The sequence below is a fragment of the Eulemur rufifrons genome, chromosome 28, assembly GCF_041146395.1.
Source record: "Eulemur rufifrons isolate Redbay chromosome 28, OSU_ERuf_1, whole genome shotgun sequence".
In the NCBI taxonomy this organism is placed as follows: domain Eukaryota; kingdom Metazoa; phylum Chordata; class Mammalia; order Primates; family Lemuridae; genus Eulemur; species Eulemur rufifrons.
The window spans coordinates 44292889-44304917 of record NC_091010.1 but is presented as its reverse complement, the minus strand read 5'-3'; the positions used below and the strand labels follow the sequence as shown (position 1 = coordinate 44304917).

Here is a 12029-nt window from a genome sequence, read left to right as displayed (position 1 = left end):
ACTGCTCTGCAATTCTCCTTGAACAGAGCTGACTTCTGTCCCAAAAAGATCAAGGACAGGTGGTGGAGCTCTTTGTGGCTCTTTCTGCCTCTCTCCTCCAGCTCCCTGAGAGAGGGCTGGGGTTGGTCTCTGCTTTTCTTTGGTCTTTTCTTTTGTGTCAATCAGCTCCACTGTCCCAGGGATAACAGGATGACTGCCCATAGCCTTGTCACTTAGTCTATCCTTAGTTAATTTCTTTTACTGTTATTTGCTTATGGCACATTGTTATTGGCAAGCACAATAATGGAGCAAGGTTTAAAGACATACCATGCCCAGTTAGGGTGGGAAGGCTTTTCTTTCACTGACTGTCGATGGCTACCAATGGATTCGCAGCCTGAATTTGGTTTTGTTAAGTCTGCTTTAAGGAGAACTTGAACTTTTTCCTTGAGTTGTGATGCTTCGGGTATGAAATGTCACGTCGTTATGGCTTATGGTTTCATCCCATCCTGCACTTTGAGACTTCAGAGCAGTTGGAGAGTCAATGATGATAATAACAATACTAGTAATGACAGCTCACTCAGTAGTGCTGACTACAGGCCAGGCATTGTTCTGCGTGTCATTTCTCTCTTACTCTTTATAACAACCCCTAGAGGAAGAAGAGCTGGCTGTGCAGCAGTCACTGATGGACACAGCCAAGAAGCCAAGGCCAGGCTGGGTACAAAAGATATAGACGAGGTAGACAAGGATATCTGGAGTCTGAGGGTCAAGAGAGAACTGGAGGTGTGAAGCCAGGTGAGTGACAGGAACGCTAGGAGCTAAGATCTGGTGGCAACTCATCCAGCAGCTAGGGAGCAGAAAAATGCAGGTACAGGCATTTGCGATGAGTGGAAGGTCCAACACCAAGTGGGCATTTGGCTGAAGGTTCTGCAAAGAAGAGAACTCAAATTTGTCTGATGAAGGAGCCTCCCGTGAGCCTCTGCCTGGGAACAGGAGCAAATTCTGAGGCCTGGTTGACCAGTGCAAGACCCAGGTAGGAGCCAGTGACCTTGCCTGGACAAGAGAAGGTTGGATCTCAGAAGAGGCCCCCAGCACCCTCTGAGAGAAGGCACCGCCAGGCCCTCGCTCTTTCCCACCGATGAGCTTCCCTTTCTTCTATCTTGACAAGGTGTAGACTCATTATTTTTTCTTTCTGTGATCAGAGAAGACAAGCATAAAAAAAGGCTGGACTACAACTTTTCCATCTGCATGAACACAACTATGTTTCTTTCATATCAGAAAAAGGTTTCCCTGGCAACTCTGTGTGTGTGTGTGTGTGTGTGTGTGTGTGTTTGTGTGCGCATGCGTGCAGTGTGCACAAAATGCAGAGCTCATGTTCTTAGGCAAAGTGTATGCTGTAATCTGGTTCTTCCTTTAAAAAATCCTTTTATTTCCTGATTATAAAAGTAATATGTTGAAAAAAATTTGGAAATTACAAAAAGTATATAAGATAATTAAATTCACCCAGAGTCGCCAATCAGAAATAATCACAATGGACATTGTGGGTATTTCCAGCCGTTATTTTTCCCCATGTGTTTTGTATATGCTTTTTAGAAAAAGAGAGGATCATGCTGGATTCTGTTGGAATCACACTAGTGCTATTTCCTAACCTGCCTTTTGACATGTGAACGCTTTCCCCTTTAGCAAACTTTCTTTGAAAACAGTTACATAGTGTTCCATTATATCGTAATTTATTTTACCATACTCCCAGTATGGTCTTTTTTATTGTTAAAAATATTGAGATGAACATCCTTTGTCTTCATTGCCAATTAATTCCTTAGTACAGATAACTAGAAGTCATATTATCGCCTGTTTTAAAAGATTTTGACAAATCTTGTGAAATTACTCCATAAATGTTACCAATTTATAGTTCTTCTCCACCAGAAGTGTATAAGAATTTGCATTTTATTATATACTCACTGATATTAAATCATTTCATAAACAAAATCCAGCAATGATCTTTAACTCATTTCCCCTTTCCCTTCTGTAGCATTTGAAATTTGGCATGGATATGAAAGTTACTTGGCATTGAATTGCTTAAGATTACACATTGATTACCATAGTGATTGCCTTGCTCATTCCTGAAAGCACCTTTTAAAGGGGCTTTGCCTTTTTATTTTTCTAAAGAATAATTAAAACCTCAGCTGAGCGGTGTGTCTTGTGGGGTTTCCCAACAGAGTGGGCAGGTGTTTCATCCATTGGCCGTGCCTGGGCTGCTTGCTCAGGCCACACCTGTACAGGTCTGGGGTAGAGGGCAGGGGTTGCAAGCACAGATTCCAGATCAGATAGGCCCACCTTGGACTGCAAATTCAATCACCAACCAGCTGGCCGACCTCGGACAACTTATGCATGAGCCTCAGTGTTCTGCGTTCTCCTCTGTAAAGGAGGAATAATATTACTTGCTCACAGGATTGCTGTGCACGTTACAAGTGACCAAAGGGTCCAGCAGATTGAAAATGCTTAAGACATGGTTGCAAGGGTAAGATTCAAGGGCCCCGCGTCCCTCTCAGGTGACAGCTCCTGCCAGGCTTGTGCTCAGCCCCCGCTCCAGCTATATTGGACTTTTATTTTCCTTCCTCAGGACTTTTTTACTTGCACTTTTTGTTTGGCTTTTGCTAGAATAGTCTCCCCAGATGGATGTCTACCTCTCATCACTTGGCTCAAATGTCACCCGTCAGACAGACCTTTATGAGCTCTCATCCCCCATTGCTCTGTCATAAAAGTCTGTTTAGGTTTCCTCAAAGTGCTTAATCCCTCCACAAAATGATCTCATTGTTTATTGTTCATGTTTCTGCCTCCATTAGAATGCAGGCACCGCGAAGGCAGGCCCTGCCTGCAGGAACGCCCAAAGCAGGTGCTTGACAAAGATTTACAGAAGGAATGGACTAGGAACAAAGTGATTTTTAGGATCTGTTGCTGGGGATTATTGATTTTTTTCTTTTTCTTAGAGTAAATCAAGGCAGTTTTATGCTAGATTTACCTTTGATGGGTCATAGCTGTAAATACAGTATGAAAAAGTCAGCAAATGTGATAGCTGAGGTTGCCCTGGCAGCGTCTTTTGGGCATGTGATGTACGTGAGGGGCTTGGACACCAGACTGATCTGGAGAGAATTGAAAGTTCTCCACCCAATGGCTGTGTGTCCCGTGATGTCTTCACTGCTCTAAGCCTCAGTTACCCTGCATGTAAAATGGGTTCCCAGCCCTCAGAGTTTTGGCCTGAAGAGGAAATAGAGAACATATATGAAGTAACTGTAACTAATTGGCGTTTAAAGTTAAATGTTGGCATTTAAAAAATGGTTGCTATTCTTGCGTTCAAGGAAACCAAGGACCAAGGAATGTTAGGCTTTAAGAGCGAGGAACGAAAGGAATAATTAATATAAAGTTTTGTTTATGAATTGTAATATTAATGAATATTAATTCATTGTCAGTATTGTTCAGATGGGCAATATTGATCTATGGCACAAGACTCTGTCCTCTTGGGCTTTGGAAGAGCCCTTCTCTCTGCCTAGATGTCTTTGGGAGTATACAGTTAATATTTCATTAATTATGGTGGAGGGGCGTTGTGTGTACATCAATGTCTCATATGATGCATATCATTAAGGCACTTTTTGTTGAGAGCGGAAGAAAATTGGGCTTTCCCAAAGAAAAGCAGCTTGCTCCCAAAGTTGCTAACAGATTGCTTCTTAATTGAACTTGGGAGGTGAATTATATGGTGAATTAGAAAAAAGAACAACTCTGAATTTAGTGAATTGTTCCATAAAGGAAACTGTGGGATTGAATTGCAAATGCTGGATAGAAACATTTCAGCCGGGCCCCATGCATCACGGGCGCTGACCTCTGCTGTGTTTCAGTAAGAGCTGGAACAGGCCCCGAGCTCGCTTTTCAAGGCCTGGAGGGCATTCTTTCCCAGAGACCAGCTGTAAGCCTGGGTTTTTTATGCAAAGGAGACGTTTGAATAAACCTCTGTGACTAATGAAATCTACAAGGTCTTTGCATATCCTCCCACTGAAGAGGTAATTAAGCAAAGATCAAATATGGGGATATATATGTATTTTTAAAAAAAATTTTTTGTCTTGCAGTCACACCCAGGGAAAAACATATCCCCATAGCCTGAATGCCCTCTTCTCCTTGCCCCCAGTCTTTGTCTGCCTTGGGCTGTTTCTGTCCTCTTTGTTCTGCGACGCCTACAGCTGCAGTCACAGCCAGAGCAACACCTGTCTTAGTGGTTCGCCAGCCTTTTACTGAAACAATTGCTTTCCATCGATTTAGATGTGAGAAACGACTTTCCTCAGTGTTTGTTGTGTCTGTCTCCAACTCCAGGTCTTCCATTCATGGTGAGCTTGGGAGGAGAGAGGGTTGGTGGTAAGAAAATAGCATGAGATAAGGCTTCCTCTTACAGGGTTCTCTGAGCAACAGATCTCGATCTTAGCTACACCTTAGAATCACCTGGGGAGTTTTTAAAATTTCGCATCCCCAAGCCATGCCCCAGACCAATTAAATAAGAACCTGTGGGGGTGGGACCCATGCATCAGTATTTTCTTAAAGGCTTCCCGGATGATTCAAAATTGTAGTCAAGGTTGAGAGCCATTGTTCTAAGAATAGCTACCTCACGCTCTCCATAAAAGCTGATAAAGACGATTTTTTCCAACAGTTAAGCTGAGTTAGAAATAATTGAGCTCTCTTTCTAAACACTGTCTACCTGGCTCATTTGTCCATTCACCCATCCCTGCCATATTTTACTTAGTACCTGCCATGTGCCAGGCCGGCTGCTGGGTATTCACTGTTAGACAAAACTAGATTCCTTCTTTCAAGATGCCAAAAGCTAAAATCTAGACCCTGAGGGCTTGAGCTGTGTAAACGGGAGACCCCAGCAGCTCTGGTGAGGGTGGAGGATGAGCCCAGGGGCCTGTGGGAACAGAGAAGAAGGGCTTTTAACTGAGAGGAGCAAGGGGGCAGCTTCCTGAGAGGAGGAAGTGGTGTCTCAGTGGACCCGTGAAGGACCAGGCGGATTTGGCCAGGTGAAGAGGTGTGTGGCTGAGGAAGGTGCCTAAGTGAGGGGAAGATGGAAATCCGAGGCTCTCTGAGTAGCTAAGTGTGGGGCACAGGTGGGAAAGGGGCGGTGGCAGGAGACGAGGCCCACGGGGCCATAGCACTAGGGCTCCATCAGTCGGAGGGCCGTGGAGAGCCACAGAAGGGCTTTCACCAGGGAAGCGGCCAAACCACGTTAACTCCAGGTACTTCCCAGTCCCGACAGCACTGGAAGCCTCAGATATGCTGTTCTTTTTCAAAAAAAGACTGATTCGCCTACGTCTTATTGATAAGGACAGAGGAGGGACATGTGTTCCCAACTGCCAAAGTCCCAGCCTCAGATGTCCTTTCACAGACCTGCTGGATGGGCAATGCCCTGTGTCCCTTGGGAGTCTCCAGCCTCTACCAGGCACCTCACTTGTCCTCGTTCTCCTTCCTGGGTCTGAGGCTGAGGAGAAGGGGCGTAGGGCTGGGGGTCTGACAGGAGCCACCTGCAGCCATCACCGTTACTAACCATCTCTGCACCCTCAAGACAGGCAAGTCATTTCACCTCTTAGAACCTTGTTTGCTTATCCATAAAATAGGGGTGTTCATGGTCCTTTTGTCCTTGGGTCTTTGTGATCCTCGAATTGCAAAACTCAAACAAGGAAAGCACTAGCACTGTTCTCAGCACATGGTCAGTGCCATAATTGGCCCACAGCGAACACTGAGTCTTGCCCATCTACTGTGGGGCACCTGGGCTCCCCCAGCTCCTGAGCCTTGCTCCTGTTGTAACCTCAAGCACCAGGGAGACGAGGGAACCAGAAGTCCTCATCCTTCTTCCCTCCTCTGCCTGCGGCAGAGCTGACTATCGATCTCTCCCAGCCTTGGCTTCCTCAATCACAGCCTCCAGTTCACCTTGAACCTGGACTGTGCCCAGGTACCCTATGGGTCTATTTTTTTTCTTCCACATCCTTTTTCTAGGAACTAAGCCGGTCTAAACTTGCCAACCCCCCATGCCAGGTTTCCAGAGCTTTATGGAATCTCATTTCAAATGCAGCCAGCTCCTGTCCACTACTACTCTGTCATGTATGAAATCAGTGCGGTTACAAAGCCCTCTCATGTCCTCTGGTTCCCATCAAGTTCACTCAGAGTAAAGGCCAAAGTCCTGAAAGTGGCCTTCAAGGCCCCACATGGGTGACCGTCCAGACCCTCCTCTGCCCACTGGCCTACCGGTCCCTCGCTGGTTCCAGTCACACCACCTCCCTACGCCAAGCACACTCCACCCCAGGCCTGTGCACCTGCTGTCCCCGCAGTTTGGAACGCTCTTCTCCAGACCTCCTCCCTAGCGTTCCCTGTCCCCCTCACCCTCATATATTTTCTTTGTAGCATTTATCAACAGCTGACTTAAATATCTAGTGGCCTGTTTGTTTATCATTTTCTCCCCGGCCCTTCATCAGAATAGAATTTCCATGAGGTCAGGGTACAGTTTCTTCAGTGTCGTATCCCGAACAACAGAAACAGCGTCTGGCCCAGAGCAGGTGTCGGATAAATATTTGTTGAATGAACGAATGCCGAAACAGACCCATTACCTCATTTGCTCCTTGCAACAGCCCATTTGACAGATGGAAAGTGTGGAGTCCGAGTTCTCAGCAGCGCTTTGCACAGCTGGGTGGCGGCTCAGCAGACCAGGGCCCCGGCCCCAGCGCGCTTCCGTGCCACAGGTGGCACATTCCTCTGCTGGGGGACGATTTCATACCATCAGGATTTCCCCCGACCTTTAGCTGGAGAGGAAATGATATCGCAACTGGAAGAATACCCAGAGGGCCAGGAGCTGGCAGCGAACGCCCGGCAGCTGCAGGGAGTGTGAGTGGATTCCGGCTTGGCCAGGAGGCAGCGGACCAGCGGGATGCAGGCGCGGAGCCTCCTGTCCCCGCCTCGCCTTAGCGGGACCTTCTCTACAGGAGGCCTGGAAGCTGCAGCCACTGCCAGCAGCACAGTCACCATCACGCAGAGGGAGGGGGTGGCCTGCATGTTGGGATGTGGGACCACATGGCTGTCTCCAGGCTTGTCTGGACCCAGAGTGGGTTCCACGTCGGGGAGCGGGGTGCCGCGTGCACCTCGGCTGGGCAGTGCTGGAAGCTGCTGGCTGTGGGCACAGGGAAGATCGTGGGCTTTCTGACCAGGAGATGTGTCCTGACCCCGCAGCTCCCCTCGTGGGCTGGGTACCTCTGGGCTGATCATTTTGGGCCTCAGTTTCCTTCTCTGGAAAATGGGGTTACACTGTAGCTGCCACAGCGTGTTCTCATCAGGGTCAAAGGATATACCAGGAACTGCTCTGGAACCTACAAGTTTTTAAACAAATGCAAGAAATATTTTTTTGTTTATAAAGAGATTGTCCTTTGGTTGTTTCGATGTGGTTCCATGTGCATAATAATCTCTCCTGGACATAGTCTTTGTCCTCAAATCTGCTCCCAGGTGTCACTACCACCCAGTTGCTCAAACCCCAAGTACAGGAGTCATTGGTGGCCCCTCTCAGCCCTCACATGGAACCCATCAGCCCGTCCCGTTAGCTCTGCCTGCAACTAAATCCCTGACACAGCAGGGCCCAGCACCTCTCTTGCGGTGTCGGGTCCGCGCCACCACCGTCTCTCACCTGGACTCTTCCAAGGCCCCTAACTGTTCACCCAGCTTCCCCTTTTGCCCGTACTCCAGAGCACTCTCAGTAAAACACAAATAAAAACACATCCCTCTCCTGCTTTAAACCCTCCCGTGACAAACAGAATAAAGTCAAAGGACACCGCCTGGCTGGCAAGGCTCTGTGGGCCTGGCCTCCCTCTCTGGCCAGTGTCCCCTCCCCGTGGTGAGCTCAGACCCGCCCTGGGCTCTTTCCCCATCCTTCCTCTGCTGGGGTGCCTGGCCCAGATCTCCACGCACAGCCACATGGATCTTCCTGCCTTTCAGATCTGACCCCCAACACCACCTCCCCGAGGGCCCCCTCCTTCCAACCACGCTCTGCCATACACAGAATTACCTGATGCACTGCTTTGGAGCATTTTCCCAACCTGTAATTATCTTATTCATTTATTTTCTTACTTGCCATTTATCAGCTACCTCCCCATTTAGAACAGACACATCTTGAGGGCAGGAACACGTCTGTCTTGCTTAGTGCTGGATCCACAGTGCTTGGACCTATACCTGGCACACAGTAGGTCAAATATATATTTGGTGATTGACCATCTTCCTGATGGAGACGGCTGCTAACACGGTTTATGGATGATGGCTGCTGCAAACATGTGCAAGCACCACTGTCCTTGGTGGATACAGTGTCTACAGAGTCTAATTTATAAAATAAAGACAGCAGTTTCTAAAGGGGACTCACCCCCAGGAGGAAACCAGAAAGCCCAAGAGTGCCCCGGATACCAAGACAGCAGTCACTGACCATTCATGTGTTCTGCAGCGGTGCTGGACTCCCGACCCACAGGGGTCCTCTTTGCATTTGGCCTTTCTTATGCAGGTGGGGTGAGAAAGCTGACTTTGGGGTTGCGTGTTAACTTTGTAAATTTGACTCTGAGTGCCCTTAAGCTGATCAAAGAGAGTAAGACCTTTATTCATTGTGAGTGATGTGTGTGGTTATACAACGCAGGTTCACCTTTGCCCTTGTGTCTAGCACAGTGCCCGGCATGTGGTCGGTGCCCAGCAAACCTTTGCTGGACAGATCTTACTGATGCACAGTGATTCTGATCATCGCCCAGGTGGCCGGGTTTGCTCCCTCATGATGCATCCTCATGCTCCTTCCTTCTCCGTTCCTACAGGTGGGCTTGGAGAGCAGCCGTCTGAGAACTGGCCAAACGCCACAGCCACGAACACCAGCGTCGAGGAAGCTCGAAAGGGTAATATGAGGCTCCACCAGGTCTTTGGGTACCTTTTGTTTTTTTCAGTTGTGGAAAAATACACATAACATAGGTTTACCATTTTAACCATCTTAGAGTGTACCATTTAGTGGCAGTAAGTACGTTCACAATGTCGTGTAACCCTCACCGCTGTCTAGCTCCAGCACTTTTTCGTCACCCCCAGAGGAGACCCTGCACCCATTCAGTAGTCACTCCCACTTCCCCCTTCCCCAGCCCCTGGCCTTGGAGAGCTCGTGTTGCCCCTTTTCCTACCTCAGCGGCTAAAATGGACTAGAGGCACTGACGTCTGCGGACACAGTGGTGTGGGGGGAGTGTTTCCTCTGCTGCGTGGGGCTGGCTTGCTGCCAGAAGGAGGGATGGAAGGGCGGCATTTGGTGGTCAGGGACCACGTGGCCCTCAGGCAAACTCCGCTCTCGTGGGGGCACTTTCCTCTCCAGTGAGTGGCTTGTGAGTTGAAGCCCCTGAAGGCCTGACGGGGGAGATGCTGTGGTTTGGGGAACTGGGTGTCTGAGAGAATAGGGGGTGTGGGAGGCAAGGAGGGGAAATGAAGCTGGGGGTTGCGTAGACTAGAGACCCCCTGGGCTGCTGGGGGAGTGGGGACAGGTGAGGAGGGGCTGGTTGCTTGTGGGCAGGGGGCACCTGTCAGCCCGGAGCCCGCCTGCACACAGACGCTCAGACGTGAGCGTGGCCTGCCAGTTCTTAGAGTTTCTAGCCTGGAGATCACTGGAAGCATCCCATGTTTTGGAGAAGTTTTCCGTTTCAGAAACGGTGCTGCAGGAGAGAGGCTGCTGGGCTGGCCTGCGCCCTGCGGGAATTGGGACTCGCAGTCGGCAGCAGCACTTCTACGAGAAGTCGCTGCAGAGCAAAAGGAATCATTTTTACATGCCAGAATCCCGTATTTTGGGGATACCTATGTAGGGATGAGATAGAAATCATTATTTGCTTTATTTTATGTTTTTGCTTTCAAGCTATTTTATATTTTTACATACACATGGCATATATATAATTTCACACAAATGTATAAACGTGATATTATCGTATACATTTTTTTTAGTGTTGTCTTTTTTTTCTTTTCCTTTTAATTTGGCTACCTCCTTTGGTTCCTTTTTTTGACATATCACCCCTCTACTCTGTCCAAGGTAAGCATGTTAATGACCTTGTACGCACCTTTCATATTTTTTTCCATGCACATATGTTGACATATTCATTTATGTAGAGATATACGTATATAAACATACATATAAACATAAATACAGATACAGGCTTTGTTATTATTTTTAAAAAATAAGATCCTATTTGATACACATTTTTAATGCATTGTGCTTTTCTCAGCAATACCCCACGGGAAACCCCTCCAAGGCACTTGTTATAACTTCAATTTATTCTTTTGAATGGTTCCAAAATATTCCTGGTATGGCTGGACCATAATATTTTCAGTCATTCTCTTATCAATTAACATTCACTTCAATTCAAGCTTTTGCTGTCATGAACGATACCTGGAGTAACATTCCTGAACATATATCCTTACGCACTTAATATGTTAGTTTTTTTTTTTTGAGACAGAGTCTCACTCTGTCTTCCAGGCTAGAGTGCAGTGGCATCATCATAGCTCACAGAAATCCCAAACTCCTGGGCTTAACTGATCCTCCTGCTTCAGCCTCCTGGGTGACTGAGACTATAGGCGTGCACCTCTGCGCCTGGCTAGTTTTCCTATTTTTAGCAGAGACAGGGTCTCACTCTTGCTCAGGCTGGTCTTGAACTCCTGAGCTCAAGCGATCCTCCCACCTCGGCTTCCAGAGTGCCAGGATTACAGTCGTGAGCCACTATGCCCCACCCGTAGTATGTTTTTAATAGATGTTGCTAGGTTGTGTTTCAAAAGGTGCAACAATTCACATTTCCAGAGCAACTTATAAGCCTTTCCCCATATCCTCACTAGCACTGGGTATTATCAGTGTTTTTTAAAAAGGAAGCAATGGCTTATTATCTAATTTGTATTTCTCTGAGTATTCGTGCCTTTGAACATCTTTTCCCATGTTTGTTGGTGATTTGGGTGTGTACTTCTAGAACCTGCTTCTCCTGTCCTTTGCCCATTTATTTTATTGCGTTGCTGATTCTACTCTTATCAATTTGACTTCTTTTAGGGTGAGGCAGATTCCTTTGTCCCCACTGCCCACCCCACCACCATTTGACAAATCTGCATTTGTTTCTTAGCTACACAGCTTGTTGCTGGGATCATGTGCAGGGCTCCTTTTTGAATCTGTATTGTTCTGCTTTGCTTATTTAAGGGTATTTTGACTTATGAATTTCCAGGCTCCTTAGACATCTTGTAAACTCAGTGGCACTTCATGTGGCTACAGGTGACCAGCACTTAAGTGGAAAAAATGGAGCAAGGGGTGTGGGGATGAGACCGGCGGGGTTTGCTATCACACTGCAGGGATGTAGATGCCACATTCATTTTTTCCTTCCTTATTTATGTGATGTGATTTATTGTTGCATAAAAACCATCCCCAAACTTAGTGACCTCAAACAGTAATTTGTTATCTTTCATGATTCTGTGGATTGATTTGGCTCAGTGGGATGGTTCTTCGGCTGATGTTGGCTGGGATCACTCATTTGACTGTAGTCATCTAGCCAGTGGACTGGGCTGGAAGGTGCAAAAAAACTTTAGTCTCATACCTGGTGATGCAGTGGCCCCTCTCTCCACATGGACTTTCACCATTCAGTTGTCTAACCTGGGACTTTTTATAGCAGGTAGCTGGCTTCCCAGAGGGAGGAAGCAGAAGCTGCCAGTCCATGAAAGGCCTGGATTCAAAACTCTAAGAATGCTACTTCTGCCATATTCTATTGGTCAAAACAGGCCAAAGCCTGGCCCAGGTTCAAGGAGAGGGAAATAGATTCCACTCCTTCATGGGAGAAGTGGCAAGACCTGATGGATCAAGGGACTTGGAGGCCATATTTGGAGACTATCTACCTACCGCCTTCCCTCATTGCCTCTTATTTGCTCCACAGCAATGGAACTGTCAGAGTTTTTGATATTTACTAGTATGTTGGGTATAAAATAACCCAACCATCAACTTGGACTGTCAGATACAC

General features: G+C 47.3%; 1 protein-coding gene across 1 annotated transcript in view; it reads left to right on the top strand.

Annotated features, from left to right (window-relative positions):
• TLL2 (tolloid like 2) overlaps window positions 1–12029 on the top strand; it is a 106351-nt gene that overhangs the window by 33764 nt on the left and 60558 nt on the right. Inside the window, exon 3 of the mRNA XM_069460580.1 lies at window positions 8838–8915. Within this exon, the coding sequence (XP_069316681.1) occupies window positions 8838–8915 (78 nt within the window). The remainder of the gene's footprint in view (window positions 1–8837; window positions 8916–12029) is intronic.